The sequence below is a fragment of the Leptinotarsa decemlineata genome, unplaced genomic scaffold (assembly GCF_025532065.1).
Source record: "Leptinotarsa decemlineata unplaced genomic scaffold, Ldec_3_MD MMD2_tig00026358_RagTag_RagTag, whole genome shotgun sequence".
Taxonomy (NCBI): domain Eukaryota; kingdom Metazoa; phylum Arthropoda; class Insecta; order Coleoptera; family Chrysomelidae; genus Leptinotarsa; species Leptinotarsa decemlineata.
Genome location: NW_027412703.1, coordinates 10739063 through 10763765, shown reverse-complemented (window position 1 = coordinate 10763765; position 24703 = coordinate 10739063). Strand labels below are relative to the sequence as shown.

At 34.6% G+C, this 24703-nt stretch overlaps 1 protein-coding gene across 1 annotated transcript in view; it reads right to left on the bottom strand.

The window, feature by feature from the left end:
- Positions 1-12396, bottom strand: part of LOC141486572 (uncharacterized) — a 114977-nt gene extending 102581 nt beyond the window's left edge. Inside the window, exon 1 of the mRNA XM_074184756.1 lies at positions 12075-12396. Within this exon, the coding sequence (XP_074040857.1) occupies positions 12075-12141 (67 nt within the window). The 5' untranslated portion in view covers positions 12142-12396. The remainder of the gene's footprint in view (positions 1-12074) is intronic.
- Positions 12397-24703: the final 12307 nt, after the last annotated feature.

Below are 24703 nucleotides of genomic sequence, written 5' to 3'. Positions count from 1 at the left end.
CATCTTCAAGCTAGTGTAACTTCTTTTCAACCTAATATCAACCTGTTCTTTGAATCTCAATTTTTGATCTAGTATCAAACTCAAGTTCTTTGCACTCTCACTAAAAGGTATTGTGTCATTTCCCATCATCAGTATAATATTATGAGATATATCATTCCAGACATTGTCATTGCAGAACAAAATAGCACATGACTTTTGAGGATTCATTTTGATTAGACGTTTATCACATATGTCTTTTAAAGATTGTAAGTCAATATTTATTTCTCTGTTAGTTTGCATGACATTATCTGCTTCAAAGGTTTTATATATCTGTGTGTCATCAGCGTACATGTGGTAGTTACAGTGCTGCAAAGCCTCATGAAATGTTGCAGTAAATAAGGTGAACAGAAGTGGACCCAAAATACTACCCTGAGGAACACCGCATGATACATGAGCAAAATTAGAAGTTTTATCATTCAGAGTAACACGTTGAAGCCTATTTGATAAATATGAAGTAATAAGTTTGCAAGCATTTTGGCCAAACTTTAAGTAGTGAAGTTTAGATAGGAGAATTCTGTGGTTTATCAAATCGAATGCTTTCGAAAAGTCAAGTAAGATGAGTACAGTTGCTTTATTTTCATCAATACCTTTGATAATGTCATCCGTTATATTTGCAAGTGCACTCACACAACTGTAACCAGGTCTGATCCCCTATTGCTTTTGAGGTAGAATTTTAGACTGTTCAACAAAGAACATATTTGTATTTCCATAACTTTTCCTAGAACTTTGGACAGAATAGGAAGAATACTGATTGATCTAAGGTGATTGAAGTCTTTTGGTTGGTTCACCTTCGGTAAGGCAACTATGTTGGCCATTTTCCAGGCAGAGGGAAAATAAAAATACATTCATTTATTATATGTGTTATATATGGAATTATAGTAGGGCAGCAAAAATGTAAAAATGTGATATTGACACGGTCAGCACCAAAAGCTTCAGAGCTGATATAACAATTTTTCCTTTTGTCAACAAGGAGCTTGAAAGTTATGGTAAATTCAAAATGACTGAAAGTGAAGAAATTGAATGTGGTTTTACTAGCTTAGAGCCTAAGTTAGCAAAACGAATTGACACAATGTAGGAAATTAGTAAGAGAGATAAGTTTAACATTAGCTTGAAATCATGGCGTAATATGTTTGAACAAATTGTTTTTTGCCGAAATTATCCAAAAAATAAATCCAGATTAGTTCCGCTAGCCTAGCAGAGGTAATTGATTAATAAGAAAAAAACAATTCTCCAAAATAGAAAGTTTTCAGTATTTTCAAAGATTTTCTGTGAATGTTTCTATAATGAGAACCTCTGAATAACTACCTTCCTCACCTCAATCATTAAAACAATTTTTGTTTTGTTTTTCATATATTTTGCCTCATCTGGGATTATCATGACGCTAGGTCAATTATTATAAATTATTTTAATCTTATTTACTATTTGAACTCATAGAAAAAAAACTCTCTTGACTCTAGGTACGTCATAAAAATTATTAATTCAAGGTACTTTCAAAACCCATAAATACATAATTTGTTGCCGAAGAGACTGTTAATGATTCTTCATTCTCATCTTACGTTTTAAATTACTAGTTACATAATCAACTCATGAAGTGAACAAATAAAAAAATCTCTTACCAGTGAATGTTACATAATGACAAAGATTCAATTCATTTCAGAGTGTTTAACGAATCATCCCAAACTCTGATATCACTTCTTGTTGAAATTGTAGGATTATATTATTGAAAAAAATTATTGAAGAGTGTGAATTTTTTTTTTAAAGAAAAATGTTTCATTTCCGTGATGTACTGAATTATAAAAAGGAAGGTTGGATGGGAAAATATCATTTCTTTGAACTCTGATGTTCATATATTTATAAGTACTTGTTTCGGATGAATTTTTTTATTCCAGTTTGTATTTTAAATAAATTTCTGTGCATGATCTACACATCTTTGTTGTGTGTATTTTATGATATATTCAATAACTTTCTTTCCTTCTTCGGAAGTTTCTCAGTTTCTGTATGATGATGGAGAAGTGAATTGCCTAAAGATTTTTCCCAAACTATATCAAAAAGTATAACAGAACATAATTTTGCATTTGTTACATTCATTCTAGTATGAATAATAGCAAGATGTTTTGTGAGATCAGTGTCTTTATTAGTGTGCGAGAGATTAGGTGTTCGAACCAATCCTGAAATATATTTTTTATTTTTATTCTAGAAAGTAGGGTGTCAACCAGAACTTGCCCTGAATGATGACTGAAAATACATCTTATCAATATCAAACTCATTTGCATAAATATTCCATACTACAAAGCGATATCAAGGTGAGAATACTCAAGAAAATTAGACAGGATTACAGTGACTCATCAAAATAGAAAAATTTCTGCTTCCCAAATGGTTGAATTAATAATATTATCTGAATTTTTCAACATAATGGAAATATTAAATATTACTTCTTTTTCTGAATTATATCCTGGTAGGTAGTTGAATTTTTTCGAAAGATTAAAAAACAATTTGGTCATGTTCAGTTATTCAATATCAACCATTAATTTGACATGAAAATAATTTTTTTTGGAACCACCTCATCGCACATTCCAAATAATTCATAAGGTGCTTTTGTACGACTCCTAATCAATTATTAAAAAATGCATACATTTCCAGCAAATGTTGAGCTGCAAATTGAAAGTCACATGTGACATTTCGATGAATATTTGATAATTCTATGAAATCTTCGTCATATAATTCACCTGAAACAATTTAAACATTCATGTTTAATGACTTCAGTGTCACTTTTGATATTGGCTGTTTGAAAAGCAATTAAAAACCTTACAATCAACGAATTTTTGCGTCGGGGAAGATCAAAGACGTGAAGGAAAAAAAAATTCGGAAAATGGTGTCATTTGAGTTCTGACAAAAGTAAAAAGTTTACTACAAAAAAGCATCAATTAAAAAAATAATTCGATCTCTCAACTTCAAAAATCTGCAACTCATACATCAATGGACAAAAAATGTATGTTGTGGACTGGAATTGTTTTTATATTATCTATGCGTTTTTACATTCTTTTATAATGATTTTCTAAGACGAAGGTCAGACGGTGATTTCAATATCTGACGGCAGGATTCCACTTATGTATCAGTCTTCCAACTGGTCAGATAAACAATACAAACGAATTTCATACTGCAATAAATTCCACCATTATCTCATTGTGAATTTATGTTTTCTGTTAGTAGAGGTAGGAAGAATGACATTGGAAAGATGACGAAATCATACGAAATGCAAATAAAAATATATAGGGAGTGTCATTAGCACTTACCACGTTTGAAGCAACGTGGGCAAGATATCTACTTCATGTTATTTACGTAACATCATATTACAGAAAAATGTTTGATCAGAACTGGAATTGTCGATTGAATATTTGTTATATCACCAAAAAGTATAACATATTTCATTACAATGGACAGAAAGACAATATTTGAAAAGACAATATCATCAATCATCGATGAAATCACGAACAAGTTATATGGCGTTAGTATAATTATATCCTGAAGAGAAAGTATTTACAACAGTGTAGTAATGGTATATTTACTTTCTTTTGTACATGACGGGGGATATTTTGTGCACTTAATCTTCAGGAAATAACAGTTTACTTATGGTGATATATAGTTGAAAATATTGTTGGGAATTATCGCTCTGTCAAGAATAAGAACGTGCCTAAAAATAAGAACGTGCCAAAACAAAAATTGAAGGTATGAGAAAAGGAAGACTGATAAACCTAAACATTTGTTACTATTTTTTTGCTTCTGAGATTTGTTAGGTACTTCAAGTAGTAAGATAGGGAACTCCTATAGAAATCAATTTATTGATTAATAACAATAATAATATAATAATAACTTCATTCATTTGAAAGGTTTCACACAACATCACAACATAATAATAATAATAATAATAGTTGAATAAAGAAAAATGACGGTAAGTGCAAAAGCACATATAATATATATATACTATAACATCAATTATAGTAAAATACAATGATAATATACTTTTTCTTATTGTGACTGATCTGAAGATTAGAGAACGTTTCACTCTCGATTTCATGAATTGAATAGGTCAAATATTGAACGGAAGACATTTTAAGTGGAGGAAATAGCATTTCACTCATGGACTTGTATGAGAAACACTATTCATAAAAAGAAGGCCAAACAGTTCGTCAAATTGGCAAAAATGTTGTTCAAAATTTTGTGCAAAAACATTGGACTAAATTCTGTGCAGAGTATTGAATGGAATACTACATAAAGTAGTATACTCAGAAAATATTCATGGCATTGTCTTTGAACGAGCACAAGTGAGGAAAAGATCATCTGAAACAACAAAAAATACACACACATCCGGAGCGACAAGCAGACTCCGATCCAGTACTATCACATAATATGTGGATACATCGAGACCACTCTCAATTTGCAGCAAGGTAAGTTGTATGTTTACAATTCTGATACACGGACGACTTGATAATTTTTCAAATGTATCCAACAAGATGGATCCCGAGACAACAACCTCATTGAATATTATAAAATGGATATCAACAATTCTTGTTGGTGGCTCTAAGGTTCGAACTTTCCTCCAGACCAAGTATTTCAACAGGGTTGACAGTTGGAGTCATCGGCAGTTGGAGTCATCGGAAGGTCGAAACTATTAATCTTCGTTATCAGTTTTAACAATTCTATCCAACTTCACAGAAGACAAAAACTAATATCTCCTTAAAATATACCCCTTTTTCTATTTGGCTAAAGATAGTTTCTCGAAGTATCAGCAACAACTGAGCAGCATATTTGTGAAAACTTGAAATCTCCATTTTTTCATTTAATAATTACTTAATATTTGATGATATTTTGTGTGGTTCTCATGACTACCCTCAAAAAAAACTCATGGTGTTCTCATGAACCAATGAATTTTTGACGATAATGACCCCAAAAACAGTCGTCATTAACCCACTGCCTACATGTTCAATAAATATCACATCCGAAGTTAGTGGACCGGTCTCCATTCTGCTTGCTTGTACAGTTATCACTCAACAGATGCTCGATTCTTCATTAACAGTTTCAAAAGTGAGAATCAAAGCGAATATTCCTATTATCAGATTGCTATCGTAAATAATGTGAAGTTCAATTCCGTTTTCCTACGATAAATCAGCAGTGAGTGCGCTTAAGCTTGACGTCGACCAAAGTATACGCCGATAACTGTTAATACAGTAGGCAGCAATTATGTTGGAATTACACAAACTATAATATGAAATAAACGTATACCGTTGAAAGTTAAATGTTTCATGACGAAGTTCCCTAGTTATATTTTGTTGGCGTAAACTGATGATCCATAACCTGAACTATAATTCTATCATTATACGATTCCTGAATGTTGGGCTTGGATGATGAAAGTGAAACTGGTTTCAATACAGTGACTTCACAATATAAGTTATATTCACCGAGTTGATATTATTATGACAATGGTTTTTTGAAGGTTTCGTATTTGAAAACCAATTTTCATAATACATAGCAAGTTCTGAAACAAGCCGAAAACAAAAATCTGCGAGATCGGTAGCAGTTTGAGCTTTAATGTTAAAAAGCTGGAAACTCAGTGAGCTTTAATGTTAAAAAGCTGAAATCTCGGTGACCTGGAGGTTGGTTAGGCGATACTGACAATGCCTCTCATCTCCATCAGAAGCTACTGATAGAAACTACGAAAGCAGATTAAAACCATGGAAGAGAAACAGAAAAGGCAAGCGAAACATGTTTCTGAGAATGAGATCAAGAAGAAAACAACTGAGAAAAGACGGAAACTACGAAGAATTTTGTGGTGTCTCTGAAGAAGATTGGAAAACTGGCAAATTCATTAATCCATGCATAGTGTTAGGAATCGCACGTTGAAAGGTAAGATCTCGTTAGCCCTTAGATCGCATAAGTTTCTCAACTTCTGAGAGTTGTCGTTTGTATGGGGGCGACAGCTGATTAACGGAAAAACAGATTTTAAGATCGAAAGTTCACAGACCACGAATGCTCCAAATGAATCCCCTATCATCTTGCCGTATACCAGCAATATAGAGTCCAAGGATAAATATATAAATAGAATCATGAGAAAGTTGGAGGCAGAGAGGGATTGGTCCATCCGAACAAAAAGGAAGGTGAAATAGCTATGATGCATTAGTCTCTGGAATTCCCAGATAATGATGGTAATCCTAATCAAACATCAAGCTGGGGGTATTACCCAATCTTTGAGTAAGACATTGTAGTAAATGAAAAGTCAGACAAGCAACTTTTCCATTCTATAGCGAATATAAAGAAACACGCAATGACACAGAACCTAAACAAGCTCGTCATTTCTGAGAGAGATGGTCTCTTTGGACTGGTAATAAATTGTATGTTGGTCTTTTTGTTCACATACTCCGATATTCAACCAGTTATCTCAAAACTAGAATAGCGAATAGGTAAGGACAAAGCGGACACGATGAAAAAAAAGGATGAATAACACCTTAACAGGTAACGTACAGAACCAGCAGACAAGAAATCCCAGTTAGGATGCCTTATTGATACGTATGAAAAAAAATCATAGATACAGTCAACCGTAACGAAGGTGGGTGCTGAAATCAGGCAAATCAGGAAGAGTACAAACAACTAAGTCATCCTAACAGTTCAGAATGGACGGAGCAAAGCTTAAGCAATAAAAAAGAAAGTGGAAGAAAAAGTACTGAAAGCTACGACTTATCTACTAAAAAACAACAAGACTATCCATGTTAGGGAAATGGATGAGGTGGTGACTGAGGACCAGCCTACGGCAATAAGCAAAACGCTAGAATCATATTATACATAAATGAAGCTGAAAAATTACTGGAAGCGATGTTTCAGGTGATGGGGGGTGAACATCTGAAGGAGCAGTGCGCTGGGCCGAATAAGGAACAATTTTGCTTGAAATGTAGGCAGTAAGGCCATAAGGCGGTAAAGTGCAATAACGAACCGTACTGCCTTCTATGCAATCTGGAGGGCCACCAGACAGGAACTCGCAAATGCCAAATGATCTCAAAGATGAAAAGGTCGGAGGCATCAGAAATCCATCTCGATCGGGATAAGAATACTACAAATCAACACCAACAGGAGTCGACAAGCGCATGATCTAGCGATTACCACAGCCACACTGGAGCAGAAATTCTAATCATAAGCGAACTAAATATCAATGTTTTGCGTGGCAGGAGAGACTAAGTTTATAGAAAAGACCTCAAAACGACTATTAAAATTCTCAATGGCGACATACCTATCAAAGACCAGGGATACGGACAAGGCTTCACATATAGTACCACAAATAAGTTTATGGTCTTCAGTTGCTACTTCTCCTGTAACGATGAAATTCAAGACCTAGAAGATATCCTTCATGAGAGGAGGCAATTATTGCGGAAGACTTCAATGCTATATCCCCACAATGGGGCATGAATTTAACCGATACAACAGGAGACAAATTGACAGAATGGATCATAAACCAAGGAGACAAATCTATTCGATACTGAAAGAATTGGAAGAAGATGGAAACTTGTACAGATATGTGACAAGGTAATGTCAAGAACCAGGAAGGGAATCTGCAAGAAACCTGGCTACTGGTGAAATCACAAAATTGCTAGCCTTCGAAAAAAATGTCTTAAGAAGCGAAGAGAATATACGAGAAACTCTAGGAACAATCAGACAAGCGGCAAGGGAGATTCTGTGGGAATCCAACAAAGAAAGTAAAAAGAGTCTTAGAAATAGAATTGAGGAGGCAAAACAGGATGCTGGATAACATTACGTGACTCCATTGATAGAGATATCTGGGGCGACGGCTATAAAATTGCCATTAGGGAAATAATGGTGTTTCCGCCCCACATAACTCTTACCATGGACACAATGGAGAAGGTGACCAATCACCTCTTTCCAACTCATGAGAGGGTAACATTAATTTGTGATAACAGTGGTAGACTTTCACACTTCACAGTCGAAGAGGCAAAAGCTGCCGGCAGAAAATTAAAGAGCAAAAAACCTCCTCAGGAAGGATATCACCAGAGGTAATGAAGACGTTATTTGCTGAAAAACCTGCGTACGCGCTTACAGTCTACAATAATATAGCAGCTCATGCAGATTTTTCCGTAGAATGGAAAAAAGCTATGCTTGCTCCGATGAGAAAAGGCGACAAACCAATTGGAAATCCTTCTTACGTCAGACCAATTTGCTTACTGGATGTATAAGTTCTATGAACACCTGCTGCTCGAGCGCATCAACGGAAAACTGGAATGAACCGGAGAAATTTCGCAAAACCAACACGTCTGCCCTCAAGCGTCTGCTCGCGTTCAGGTCGCCTTCTCGGAGATGGAACTTCATTGCTTAAACCGGCCCTAACCCTGCGCATGGTCCCCGTCGTCCTAAGAGTAGACGCGATGTGTAATGGCTTACTGCATGCGCTGTTAATATTATCGAAATTTTGTCAATTTCTAAAAGAATTTGACAGATGTGCATTTCAAAAAAAGTATCCAATTTAATTGTATTTATGGCTCAGTATTTTGCATATAGTAGCTATCACATAAGAGGTAGATATATGCTATTGCGGACTTTAATTTAGAACTATTATCATTATTTATAGCTCATGCACATATGTTACTTTTAGATACAAACAAAAAAGTTTTGATGATTCCGCTTAAAAAATCGGTTTCAATCTCAAACTGGATCTTGAACCATCAACTTTATAAATATTGTCAACGGCGTAATTCGGTAGATCCAAAAAATACTATTCTTCATGATGTTGGAGTAGAAACTAAAAATAGGTTTTTCTAGTGAATCTGCAATAAATTCCATAACAGTGTCTACAGAACAGAATTGAAAGAATACAATAAACTCATGAATACTCGTATGTTTGAGGCACAACCTAACTCCAAAAGAATAAGTAGAAATCGTAAAATACTAATCTAACTTCTACTTTTTAGTTTTTATGTTTTTCTCCAATGTATAATTTGATGATAGTTGGTATTCCAAGTAAATTTAGAATGAGAAACTTTGAAGTTATTTGAAGAATGTCATTTGGTAAAAAGAAATTCCTGAGGTCAATGGGACAATATATTCTACAGTACTACTTATACAAGTTCTCTCTATTAGTAATAGGTTGGGCTTTTTGTTAGTACCAAGTTTCCCTCAAATTATGACATCATGACTCTTCTGAACGTCGAACGTGATATTTTGGTTGAACAGAAACATGTTGACAGTATACTGACCAAAAACGAATGCATTTAAGATATCGAGCAATGTTTCTCAATGAAACCTTCAAGCGCATACGGAAATATTTGGTTACATCATATTTCGTCTTTGATATATTAAACTGAAATTAATATATTGTTTTTAATCATGCCAGCACTATTTTCAAACATGACATTTTTTATTAAATGATCTGCGTCCTCTGAATTTCTTGAATTTAGTTCAAACTTAAAATATTCTTTTTATTATACCTTATATTGGACTCAAATTGAATTTCAAACATTTCAATTTTTCAGTTTAACTCATTGAACTCATTCAAAAACGTGCGAAAAAATCATTTTCAATGACGCCAATTTCATTATTTCATATCTGTTGACTGTTCATAATAAAAGAATGATGAAGATAATGGCATTGGACTTAAATTGGATTTCAAACATTTCAATTTTGCAGTTCAACCGATTGAACTTATTAAAAAATGTACAAAAAAATCATTTTCAATGGAGTTCAACTGAAAAAATTCAATAGTTGGAATGATCATTGTTCTAATTTCAGATTTGTGCATGACATTGGGCCACTTCTACTTCTATAATCACATCTACATCAGATTCGTTTATATGAGTATATTCGTCGAAAGATGAACCAAGATCGAATATATCAGAAAGTGATATTAGATTTGATGATATGACATCTATTATTAACTCATTGCGACTCAGATCAAATCAATTAAGGATATCGATGTGACCTTCCAAACTCTGTATAAGACTACTCTTAGACTATTAGGAAGTATCAAACACGTTGAAGACATTTCTCACTCTGAAATTTGTCACATATCATTTGAGAAGGTAAGGTAAATATGTATTTCTATTAAAAATAGATAAGAGAGGTGCCGTAGCTTCACCCAAGCTGTTTTGCATATAATAAATCAGCACGGAAAATTCATATTCAAGTACGTATTAACCATAATATAGAAGAACCAAACGTTTCAGTTGGGAGTGTGACAGTCAAGAAATGGGAACAAGTGTTCCCATGTTTCCATTATTTGGGAACTGCACCGCGCTGACGAGACCAATAGCCAATAATACTTGTCCTCGAATGTGTCTCATTCTGAACTAATTAACTTCATCATAAAAGGATGGTTTTATCCATACCTATATATTGATATAATATTATATATATATATATATATATATATATATATATATATATATATATATATATATATATATATATATATATATATATATATATATATATATATATATATATGTATATATATATAATTTTATCATCATGTTTGATATCAAATATTTCGCCTATTATTTTAATCCATGCGATTTTTTTTGAATATTTTCTGGGCATTTTTGCACCAGGAAAAATTGATTAACTTTATTCTTATCGAATCAAAAAATTCTTTCTTCTTGGAGGCCAGAGTTTATAGTTTTGAATTTCAAAAACATGTGTAAAGAATACTAGTCATTTAGACTAGTTGAAAATCCAGAAGGATTAAATAGCTTTTTTTTGTAAAGTGTAATATTCTTGCTTATTTATGGTCCAGTGTTAGAACAAGCACCATTATGTTCAACAAGAAGCTGTTCACATAAAACTATGTTTGATAAAAAACTTGTAACAGCAAGCAAATATCAGCATTCTCAGTGCCAGTAACACACTTTAAAATATAATATCTCGTTGATCCTTATCTCGTACAAGTTTCGACTATTGAAGGCTGTCATTCGTATGTAGAAGACAGCTAGTTATCAAAAAATTGATTCTGAACCCTTTTCTAAATAGATATGTAGTTGTATTCAGCAACTGAAAATAACAATTAACTTAACCACATAAAATACTTGAAGTCTTTGAATAAATAATCTTTGAATAAAAATGTTTTGATTTCTTTCTTTCAAGTCATAGGTGTGAAGGGTTCGAAGTGATATGAATAAAATATGTTGAATAACTAGATCAATGCCACTTTAGGCGAAACCATAACCGATATTTCAAATTTGCAACATCTTGAGAAATATTCTGACATTCATCACCCATACAAAATTCTCAAATACAGATAATCAATTAATTATCAATAAAAATCAGATTGAGGAAACTCGCAATATCGAATATTCTTGCTTGCGATAAGCGAATTACCATTTCCAGAAATTTTTCCATAAGTTACATATTCCATAATAAAAAGCGAAACGAGTATTGATTTTGTAAACGAATTTCCTGTATCGACTTGTGAATATTACATTCAAAGGTTTTTATAAGTCGTGAAACTTTCACTCTGAGATATTTGTTTCAATGTCATTTAGTAGTCGACTGTATCTCAATCAGGAAATAATCCACAGCTAGTTTGTCCTGTACGCTAATATCCTGGTTGAATCAATTATCAAATGAAGGAAGAATTATTGAACTGTTCGATTATTAATTCATTAACTGGAGATATTTACGTGGCTTGATTTTTGTTCCAAAATAATTTTACAATTTCAACAAAACAGATTCTAAATAAATTATAGAAAACGAGTATGTAAAAAATACGTTAATTTCAACTATTTCAATTCACATTTTTTTTGTTACGAAATTTCCATGAATTTGAAAGAGATACTATTGAAACATTGCATATTAAATTTCGATTCCACCATTTCAACTAAAAAAATTCATCAGCGAATTATTTTCGAAAAATATAAGAAGTAACAGAAACTCAAAAAATTAGGAAGTTCTTTTTAATGGATGAAATTAATCGAGGCAGTTCAATGAATGCTGTCAAACCATATCAATCATTAACGATAATTTGATACATATCTAATTAAACTTACCTTTAAGGCAATCCACTAAAACAAACAAAAGTAAAACCAACAAAAAGTTCCTCCTGGGCTGTAACATATTGCCAGCCTGATAAATAATCCAAATATCACAAATATTCTTTACATAAAAAATTCATATGTTTTGCACTTTCTCACAATTGTCTAACCCCCACCGGCATCATGCGAAAACAATTGAAAGAATCAGCTCAAGATTTCAATACCGCGAACTGTGTTTCGGGCCACTTGAATGCAACCTCCACTACTTTTGTTCTTCAGCGTTACACACTACTTCAACTCCAAGAAGTAACTGAGTGTGGTAACTGTCTTGAAGAATAAATCCCCAGTCACCTGTTTCGCGAAATGCTTGAAGGTAGAAAGCGGCTGCCATGTATCCATAAGAGCTGATTGTGCACATATTTTATGTATTGAGTGTTCGAAAAAATGTTACTAAAGATGTAGAAGAAGTAAAAAAAGCAGACATCACATGATCAATTAAAGCAAAATCATACACAATTCTTGAGAATTATCGTTACTATTCACCTAATACTTTGAACCCTCTTCCAGTTGTCACTTTTTATATCATTCCAATTGACTAAAATCTTTTGAAAATGACTTAATTGAAGGATTCAAAATGCTTGGTAAAATTATTGTTTCAATCACTTAGTTTTTATGTTATAACCGAGTTTTTGTTTTTTTTTCTTACTGATATTGCGAAAAAAAATTATACACACCTATAAAATGATACTGTCGATATTCTTCTCAGAAACATTTTCAACTTGCACCTGAAAGATATCAATAAAGTTGGCTTTCATTTCTGACCAGCAAAATGTTTCCATCATTCGTAAATTTTTTTCACCATTGAAACGAAGGTATGACGTTGGAACAAAATTTGTTGGTGACCCGCCAGATTTTGGACAATGTAATGAGTCTGAAGTTGTATATTGAAATTTACAATTAGAACCTCTGGCTTATAATAAATCCAAAAACAAATATTGCATCCACACTCTAGAACTACTACATTGAGAATAGTACGTTCTTAGATGATGCTTATAAGGTATCAATCTAGATACGCACATAGTGAGAAAATTTATATTTGGAATTGAAATTAATATTTCGAATTCGAAGACTTTATTTTCATAATGGATATCCTTCTGGTTGACTTGTCTCCCTGAAAGTTATTTTACCAATTCTAAAGAAAATCTAAAATTTTTATATCAAGAAGATGACGTATTTTTATGGGAAATATGTCAATGTAGTCTATTTTCGCCCTCAGCAGGTCCGACAAAAATTTTTAATGCATGATATTGGAGAAAAATCGCTGATATATTTCATCAGTTCGGACTTCCATTGTCTAATATAATATAAATTGATTTGAAATCCCTGAAAAAATCCGTGAAAAAATTTAAAAGATTAACCAAAAAAATAACAATTTTATTAAACAAAAAACTGAAATTACAAAGAAGTTGACGATTGTGGATACTAACAATCGAAACGTCGTGACGTAACTTGGTTTGGAATCTTTTAATTGTTAATTTTCATTTTTTGTTAATAATATTTTAAAATTTTTAATTTTCAGCTTGTATTAATATTTCAATTTTTTATATAAGTATTCACTAGTCATACTATCTTCCTTCATTCTTCCTTTTTTTGTCTTTGAAAGTTTTTCATTTCCACATCGATATATGAAGACAAGCAAACTTTATTTTGCAAAATAACTACTTTTTTTAAGGACATTCGATTCCACCGCTCTTCGTGGAATCGAATGGGACAAGTCACTTGAACACCTCCAGTGAAAGTATATACTAGCAAATCAACAACCTTTCTACGATGTTCCAGGCCATCAAGGTTACATGTCATGTTTACGTCTCCAATCAGGCGAATGGCTCTTTTCTGGATGGAATTCAGCAACTTCAAGGTATTTGGGGGTAGAGCTCCATACATGAGAATAATACTCCAACGAAGGTCTGATCTGAGCTTTATAAAGCATCAAATGTTGCTGAGGTTTTCTGGTTCGGAACAGTGTTCCAAGCTATTGAGAAGCGGCTTTGCAATTCCAGCGACATGATTGTGCCAAGACGTATTGGTGTCCATTTTAACTCCCAACAAAGTTATAAAAGCAGAAAGCGGAATTGTCTAACTGACATTATTACTTATTAGTCAGTAGGTTATGCTTAAAGACTGGCAGTAAACAAATCCGAAGAAATGAACTTTAAACGTTCAAGCCAATCTCGAATATACCTACACAGTAGGTTGAATGGACTGACGCCTATCAGAAAACAACTACTCCACTGGCTAATACCACGAAGGGCGTTGGATTATATCCGACAGGCGTCAGTGCAAGAATCTTCACAGAAAATTTCCTGCATATGCAATTGGCAATACAACTGAAAGAGTCGACCTTCAATTTTGGAACGTCCCTTTAACCTACTGTGTAAGTATATTCGAGACTGGCTTGAACGTTTAAAGTTCATTTCTTCAGATCTGACATTATTATATCCGGTTTGGAGACATTCATCTTCTTGGAGAAAACCGATGCCTGGGTTTTTGTGGCATTGAATTGAAACTGGTTACTTTCACCCCAATTTGAAATCAATTCTAGATCCTGATTAAGATTTGCAACCTCCTGCTGCCGGTGAAGATGTGCTTCCGAAGCCAATGTCCTGGAATCCAAATGGAATGACGACACAAGTGTGCTTTCGTCAGCAAAGCAATATATATTGGATTCTTGGTTATTTCCAAGTCGTTGATATACAATAAAAAGTCGGTTAGAGACAATATGAATCCCTGGGGAGCACCAGCGTTGATGGTGATCCATATGGAACATTTAATTACAGGGTGGTAATTGTTTTTCAGCTTGTGTAACAAACAAATGTTAATTGAAACCAATATAAAACGCTGAAACTGTTTCAGTCATCGCCTGATAATGCTAACTATCTTAGTGAAACACGCCTAACAGCATTTTCGTTCTAGGGACGGAAAAGTGCTTTCAATAGATTTATTCCACGAGGTTCCAAATTCTGCTCAACAACTGTTTACTTTACTAATAAAGTTAGATATCTGTTAGTAGCTTATTTGTAACTAACGTTACTACAGTTTCGTCCCATAAGAATATTTTCAATGATTACAATATGGTATAAAGACATAAGTTTTATTTCCCAATTTTCATGATGATCTTCTACCACGTAGTAATGGCTACATCTATCAAATTATTTGTGTACGTATATTTTATAATTTGCATAATTTTTAATCTCATTAAAATATAAATATCATACAGGTTATTTTGTGGGAACTTCCATTTCCCTTGGGATTCCTATTCTCTTATTGCCTCAAAAAATAGTAATTTATGTCGTTCAATGGCAGAACATGGAATTCGATAGTGCGACAGACGTGTTTGAGTATCATTATTTTAGATTTTTCAAATTATTTTTGCACATATCAGTCGAAAGGCTAATGCAACATCATTTTGACACTGTCTAACGAGTTGAAAATTTCCATCACATTGTTTAGTTTGATAGTTCGTATCTCTGGAGTAAAATGAATCTGTCGAAAACTTTCCTAACACCAGATACCGTAATTTTTGTTCTAGTGTTGGGGAAATGTTTTCGATAGATTGTTTAGTCTAGTTTAGTTTATAATCCATTTCACATAATTTCAGTTCACCTTCATCAAAAATCATCAAAAATTATGATTGAGGTGTTATTTGATTCGTAATTACACAGAGTTATTTACGATTTGATCCAAGCTTCGCAAATAAATAGTTTTAAAGTTATAAACAATTCAATTGGAGGAAAAAAAGGTGTTCGTTTTCTGCGATTATCTCAAGAAATTCTGCAGATATTCAAATTTTGACTAAAGATCCTGGAAAAGTAGAATATTTTCAAAAACATTTCTCCTGAAACTAGTGACACCAAGATTTAACCTGAGAGATCATTTAATCTGTGAAAATTCGGGGGAAAAAGGATGGTTCGTTTCACGCACTAAATCCGCAACTCATTCACTTCAAGAAAAAAAATATATTTACCTATCAAATTTAAATATTAGGGATTGAAAAAAGAAGGTACTCAACTGTTAAACAGTGAACATCTGACAAAAAAATTGTTCAGTCTCAATTTTCCTCTTGATGAAAGCATAATTATTGATTAACAATTTTTCCGAATTGAAAGTTTACACAAAATAAAACTTTTTTATCACAGACTCCTGGTACTTATTTTATTGAATTTTTTTTTCGTAGGTTACAAAAAAGATCCTAGCTGAAAAAATAAAAAAAAGTATTATTACCTCAAGTGACGTAGGTTCTATGAAGAAGTCTCAAACAATATTAATCATTACGACATACTTCGCTAACACAGTAGTTTTTCGTAATGAAAACGTACTAGAAATTCATTCTTCTGCTGATTCTTCTACCTGATCAGGTACTTACTTCATCATAAATATCTGAAGTAAAATAAAAAAATATTCGACTTCAAACATTTTACCGAGAGACCAACTGGATTTGAATAGATCACCATTATTGAACTTGTTTTCTTAGAAACCGAGGAAGTATTATTATTGATGTAGAAATGAATATTACTAGAGTATTTTCCCAACACAAAACCGTTATTTTAACACGTCGAGACGTGTTTCGATCACCAAGTGATCATTTTCAAGAAAAACATTGAAGTAAATATACTGCAGTAACGTTAGTTACAAATAAAAACATTGAAAGTTTCATTTCTCTTTTCATTATGATTTCCTACCACGTAGTAACGGCTACCTATATCCATCAATTTATTGTATTGTAGGTGATATAATAAGGAATAAAAAGTTTAGGTTGAGAATGAACGAAACAGTTTAATCTCCCTCTTGAAGATGATCACTTGGTGATTGAAACACGTGTCGAGGTGTTACAATAACGGTTTGGTGTTGGGAAAAAACTCCAGTAATATTCATTACTACACCAAAGGTTCCAAATCGTATATCACAAAAAAGAGATGTAGAAATGAATAATATGCTTTAGGTAATCATAATTGAGAATGGACCTTACGTATATAAAAGTTGAGTAGATACTTTAGATAATTATGATCGAGTAAGTACCTAAATAGGTAGTACAATTGTGATATATATTAGAGTGAAGAGTTGTCACCACGAAAAATCTACTGTGTTAGCAAAACATGTAATATTTTATCGAATGAAGTTTGCGGAGATCAAATCGAAAGGTGCAGTGTATGAAATTACTATAGATTTTCATCAAGTAACGACTGAATCAATTAGAAACCTAGATTATAAAATTTGGTAGTTGAAGAAGTGAAACGAAAAATTTCTGAAATTTTCTTGTCGTCAGATTCCGGAACTGTTATCTGTTGTCTGAGGTAGTGCTAGTAAATTCCTTTTAAACTTTAGAATCCGTGATCATTGAAATTGGGTATCTTCAAAAGTGAATCCAGCTCATCTAGCAACAAAGAAAGTGCATGAGATTGACATGACTTGTTCGGGAATGTAAGGATGTCCATTTTTTTATTTTCCAAACAAGATTTCTGGATATATGAATTCAAATTTCAGAAAAAAAAAAAGAGTTTTATAGATACACTTGCCCTAATGGAAAATACAAAACAAGTTATGTTCAAATTCTGATACGTACTGTAACAAATTAAAGAATTAACTGTCCTTAACATATTTATTTCCAATAATATTTCACTAATCATGAACTAATTTATATTCAACACTTAGCAACTAACGCTTAATTTATTCCCACTATTTGAATTTCCTGTTTCCAATTTCTTGTGATGTCATGTATTTTTTTGCTGGCCTGCATATCGGTCAGGGACTTCAGATTCGTTACATTGCCTCCTTATTGAAGACGTTTCGCCTCGAAACTTCATCTTTGGCATGTGTCGATACCTGCAGGACACTCCATATCTGCACTGTGAAGTTCGATAGAAGTAACACTCCACAGTCTTCATGCTCGGTTGGTAAGATGATTACCTCACACCAAAATCTTGATGCCGCTGGATCTGAATATCGTTTCCAACATGCTTCTCACAATTCTCCAATCCAGCCTGTTGAGCCCAGAGGCTAATTTTGGGATGGCCAAGTCCACAAGATTCTGGTCGAGCATCGTATCCCTCAGTCTGGTAAGACTTTTCCAGATATCTTCATAGGACGGTTTGTCTCGATAATGCTTTTTGGTCACCACAAAGAAAATGTTTCTCTGAGCCTTCTTCAACTGTAGCACTGCTTCGACTTCAGGATTCTGTTCTTGTAATATTTGAAGCTGACCGAGTTTCTTCTTGAATACCACAGCGATACCCATGGACATTTGGAGATCCTCTGCCACGCAGTGAGCTGGTGCGTAATCAACTGGTTTCTTGAAAAGGTCTCGTGGCTTTTTTTGAGTTACCCCTTGTATGACCTTCTGTCCATTAGAGTATAAAGACGTGAACTTCTAGAAAGTCATTTCATCCTATGGTGGTCTGAGGGCGCAAATTTGGTTGTGATTTCCAGCATAAGGAGTCAGTCTATCAAAATGCACTACCCTAGGCCTTCCACGAGGTGGCTTATGGATTCGGTAAACGAGGTCATTTATCTTTTTCATGATTTTGTACGGACCTTTCCACGAGTTCCGCAACTTCGGTGATAAACAATGGCGTCGCTTAGAGTTGTACAGTCAAACTAGGTCACCGGTTTTGATTCCTCCAGCATTTGCCTTGATGTCATAAGACTTCTTCATCCTATCGCTGGTACTTCCGTTGTTCTGACGGACGCGTTCATGGATGTAGTCCATTCTCTGCCGAAGTTTGATGACATAGTCTTCCCCCGCAGTGACTTGTTCTGGCGGCATTCCTAATTCCAGATCGCAAGGAAGCCACAGCTTTCGGCTGAACAATAGGCCAACAGAAACAGGTGCAGGAGCTGGTCCCAGTCTTTTTGGTGGTCAGAGACTACCTTGGATAAGTGGCGGTTTATGGTCTCATTCATTCGTTCTACCATTGCACCAATCTGTGGATGTAAGGTTGCGGTTCTGATCTTTTGAATGTCCAACAGTTTACTAATTTCTTGGAACAAGTTGGACTCGAAATTTCTGCCCTGGTCCGAATGCAGCTCCAATGGGACACCGAATCGACATAATCATTCCTTTACCAGGACGTCAACGATGGTAAAGGCTTCCTGGTTGGGTAGGGCAAAGACTTCTGCCCACTTACTGAAGTAGTCCATGGCTACCAGGATGTATTTTTTCTCATGGTAGGTCTTTGGGAACGGGTCGGCGATGTCGATGGCATTTCTCTGAAAGAGACGTTATACTGGCACATTGGAGCTTTCGGTCGTATCCGAGGTATCCTCCAGTGACTCCATGGATTTCTTTGAGCACCTCCCGTTGTCTGTTCCTGGGTACCACTGTCTGGCGCCTTTCTTCTCTACCGTCTTCAAATTCCAACATCCGATTCAGAACCCTGTTTTCCAAGGTAATAGAGTTTCATTGGGCCCAGTTGGACTTAACTTCTGGTGAATAACCTGCTACCTCCTGCTACAACGGTCTTTGATTAATTTTCTTTCATCCGATGACTAAACCAAGATCTGAGTCTTTCTTTTGGTCTTCCTTGATCTTATTGTCCTCTCAGTGTACAGCTGTAATTCTACAAATAGCTGCTTCCTTCTCTTCTGCTCGTCGGCAATGTGAGCAGTCATCCGGGCATGGTCTCCGCGTCAGGGCATCTGCTTTTTTATGGCAAGTCCCAGCTCGATGTTCTATTTTGAAGTCAAATTCTTGAAGTCTCTCAATCCAGCGCGCTACTTGGCCCTCGGGATTTTTGAACTGCAGAAGCCATTTGAGAGCTGCATGGTCCGTTCAACAGCTCTTGTCTTGGGACACAATAATTTCGCTCTGTTTTACCGAGTGTTTTGCTGTCCAATAAATTTCTCCTGTTCATCCTGGATATGTGAGAGGACTGCGTCAAGTCCCACGTTGCTGGCGTCCATATCAAAAATGAACTTTCCATCCGGTAGGGGATAACTCAAAACAATAGCGTTGATCAAAGCTCTTTCCAACTTGAATGAATCTTGGCATTCCTCGGACCACTGGAACTGGATCTGCCCTTCTGTGGGTCAAGTCAATGGTTTGGCGATGTAGGCAAACTCCAGCACATATCTGCGGTAGTAGGTGCACAAACCAAGAAAGCTTCGAAACTTATGTATGTCTTTTGGAATGGGCCAATCCTTAACTGCTTCAATCTTTTGTTCGTCTACCGCCACTCCTTCCCCAGAGACAACGTGGCCAAGTTAACAGACTTCTTTCTGGAACAGATTGCATTTTTGGGGACTAAGTTTCAATCCAGAACTCCTCAGATGCATGAATACCTCCTTCAAATTTTTCAAGTGATCGTTGAACGATTTTCCGACCATTATATCGTCGAGATACACTAGACACGTCTTCCACGAGAGCCCCTTGAGAACCGTCTTCATTAATCTTTCAAAGGTCACTGGGGCATTACAAAGCGCGAATGGCATAACCGTGAACTGCCACAATCCTGAGCCGATGGTGAAAGCTGTCTTTTCTCGATCTTCTGGGGCCAATTCAACTTGCCAATATCCACTCTGCAAATCCAAAGTCGAGAAAATTGTGGAGCCGGCTAGCGTGTCTAGGAAGATTCTTGGAAAAGGGTAGCTGTCTTTCTTCGTCACGTTATTTAGTTGGCGATAATCCACGCAAAATCTTGTCGAGTCGTCCTTCTTCTTCACTAATACGACTGGGGAAGACCAGGGGCGTCAGAAGATTCGATTACTCTTTTTTTTTCCCTTATTGCTGATTATTTTGTCTGCCTCTTCTTTCTTGGCAAGAGAGAGTCTTCTAGCTGATTGCCGGATTGGTCGGGCAATTCCAGTGTCGATTCTATGCTGAACCTATATCCTTTTGCGGTAATGTAATGTGTTTGTTCGCTGGCCGGCAGGGACGGCTTCAGATTCATTACAGTACCATGTCTGGATATAAATAAACGTTCAAATATATTTTATTTATTTATTTACGGCAATGCCTATTTTTCACAAAATAATTAACAAGTTCACATATATGTATTTAACAGTAATCTAAGCTAGGTTTTAGAAAAAAATATATGAAATGAAATAAACAAAATCGTAAAAATAATGAATTACAATCTTTTCACAGTATTTTTAAACGTTTTCAAAGAAAAATTGAAAAATTCTAAATCTTCATTGTATGTATTTGCAAGTCTCAAAATTCTACTTACAGGGTACTTTGAAGATTTCCGAATTTCTTGTTCTCCTTGGATTCACATTTAAAGTTATAAGTTCGACAAATTCCGGCGAATTGATGCTGCCATTGATTATTTTATGAATTAGTGTGAGCTCTCCTTCTAATCTTCTAAGAGCCAGAGTATTCAAGTTGAGAATGTCCCATATAATTTTATAGTCATATTCACTAATATGATATCCCAGTTTATATGCAGAGTACCTTAAAAACTTATTTTGAACACTTTCAATCATATCAATATCCACATGATACGAATTTGATGACTCCCGAATCAAAGGAGACATTAGAGTAGACGAATATCAATTTGGTAAAAAATTGTGGTGAAAATATATTCAAAGTAGACATTTTTCAGAAGATATGTCTTACTCACAAAGAAGCTGGTTCCATTTCTCAACAGTGATGACGTTATTAGAATGAGCACCAGAATCAAACATGGTGACGTAGAATATGATATTGAATTTCCTGTTATTGTACCTTCGGAAAAACGTAAAAAATTATTCTTTTCTCTTGTTTTATACCATCACGAAACATACCGGGCAAAAATAATACCGAATAATCCGAGATGGACAGTCTGGGTGATAGGCATAGGACACTAAAATGGGTCTTTTCTGTGAAATCAAGAGTGTAGAACCTTTACAGCCAGAAATGTTTGCTTTACTGAAATTGAGAATGAGAAAATTCGCGAGAGCTCAACTATTGCGGATTAGACTATTTTACTTCTCTATTGGTGATGGTAAAGAGAAGTGTAGAAAAGCGGTGTGCTGCATTGTTCACTTGTCTGAGCACAAGAGCATTTCAACTGAAAGCACTTTTCTACAGAATCACAGGAGGGTCACATATTTTTCTTGGAAATAACGACTTTGAATCTCGAAATTTCGACTTTAATATCGAAATTTCGACTTTAATCTCGTAATTTCGAAATTACGAGATTAAATTCAAAATTCTGAAGTCAACGTCATGATTTCGAGTTAAAAAGTCATAATTTTGAAATTACGGGATTAAATTAAAAATTTCAAGATCAAAGTCAAAATTTCCAGATTAAAGTCGAAATTTCGACATTAAAGTCGAAATTTCAACATTAAAGTTAAGAGGTACCTTTATAACCGTTGAAGAGAATCTCCAGATTGTCTTTACTGCAATGCAGACGACGACGTAGAACACAACCTTTTTATCTGTATAAGATGGGAAAATGCGATACTTCTGTATGCACGTGAAACAAACACCATATTCAATGCCGAAAACATGATGGAAAGTCTCTTCCGTGGGCGAAGAGACTTGGAACAAAACCTATGTAAGAGAAATTATCAGGAGGAAAGAGAAAGCAGGTGACGAGAAATAAGCTCAAGGTAGGAATCCGGCACAGAGTCTATGAAGATTTCCCCTCCTCCTTAAAAAAAATAGATAGATAGATAGATGTATATTGACTACGTTATATAAAAAATTACGTTTGTCAGGTCATGAGGTGTGGACAATAGGCATAAAACATTATAAGAAGAGATAAAAGTCACCAAGCAGCGAAATATGTTGGGTGACAGATCTGTGAATATGTTTCATAAGTGTGTGACAGAAAATAGGACAAAACTTTATATATTGCAGGCCATAAATTCATCTGCTGTGTAGAAACAGTGGTGGAAGCACTTCTGCTTTGTATCGATTATAATTTAGGTCTTTAATTTCGTCAGGTGATTTGTTATACAGGGTGTTTCAAATTCGATTCTCACCATTGAGATCTGGGAAACTATGAGAGATACGAAGATGGTTAAATTGGGGCAAATTTGCGCATTCACCTGACTAACAATACGCCGTTGAGAAAGTTATGAAATTCAGAGTATATTCGGAGATATTCGGAAAAACCAGAAATTTCGGAAAATGGTTTTTATTTTTTTCTGGCTTTATTTTTCAAAGGATTCGAAAATAAATTGCACTTCCCCATTGCCACTTTTTCCCTGCTATATAAAGATGTTTTCAGATTTGCTATCCGACGTTTCGTCTTCCGGCCACTATCACCAACTTTATTTTTTCTTATGGGCACTACATTGGATTTTTTCTGTTTTGAATAGAACCAGATCTTACCTTTTCAATGGTGTATCATGAGTTATCATTATCTTTCGAAAAGTTGAAGATATTGAAAAAAATTCATTCTTAACATAATAGGCTCTGACTTTGATGTTTCTAAATTCAACTTTCGATTTGTTACGCTTAGTGACATATTGTTATTATACAAGTCATTGAATTTTTGACAAAAAATGGCTTTCGCGAATGTATTTAAACTTGTATCCCGAGAGACGACAACCACATCGAACTATGTTCAAGTTATTGGATCAAAATCTCACCAAGTTTGGTTCATTTGAAAATCTGAGAAAAAATGGACAGACAGAATGGACCAGGAAACTAAAGAAAATTTGATAAATGAGGTATGTATGAGGTAAGTTAGATATTATGCCCTTTTCAATAAAAATTAATAATTTGCAGAAAAACATGAACCCGGAAAAATCTACACGTCAAATATCCTCCGAAATGAATATTTGTCATACAAGTGCTTGAAGACATCTTAAAAAAGCGGTTTTAAATGTTAAAAAATACACATATCTCAAAAATTGCATCCAGGTGATCCAGGTGGAAAATGTAGGTGGGATAGATGAAAGCACTTTTACGAATTGTGGGATATTCAACCGAAATAACGAACACATAACAACCCCAGGCAGTTCCGAGAAATTCAACCTCAAGGGCGACTTAGTATTAACAGGAATTACAAAGACAGAATTTACAGAGACAATTTTGGGTCTCCATTTATTTGACGGAATTCTGAATGGAGAAACCTATCACCAGTTTTCAATGAACAGATTTTCGAAGACTATTTGGATGATCTTCCTTTGGCTAACTATAACAACATCTGGTTTCAACATGATGGTGCTCCACCGCAGATTACCAGACGAGTATCTAATTACTCGACTGAAAGGTTTGATAAATGGATAGGGAATAATGGGCCGGTAAGGTGGCCAGCAACGTCTCCAGACTTAACTCTTATGAGGATTGAGGAGGAGAGAAATTAATCGTGCAGTCAATAATATTCGAAGAAGGGCATAGTTGTGTTATCATAAACAAGGCCAGCATTTTGAACATTCGCTGTGAATAACTTTTGTCTCTTGTTGGAAATATCGGTCAGGATTTTCGGTTACTGGTTCTTGGTGTGTATAAATGTTCTACGAAGTTCAATTTAACTTCAATATATGAAAATTACAAGAATAGAATAAAATGACTTCAATTACGAAAAGAAACAATCTCTCCATCTCTGTCAAAGTTTTACATTGCTCTCCCAAAACCTCTATATGGTGAGCCAAAATAATAAATAAATTACAACATTCGGTCATCCTGAATGTATGTTTGTCCTCAAACATAA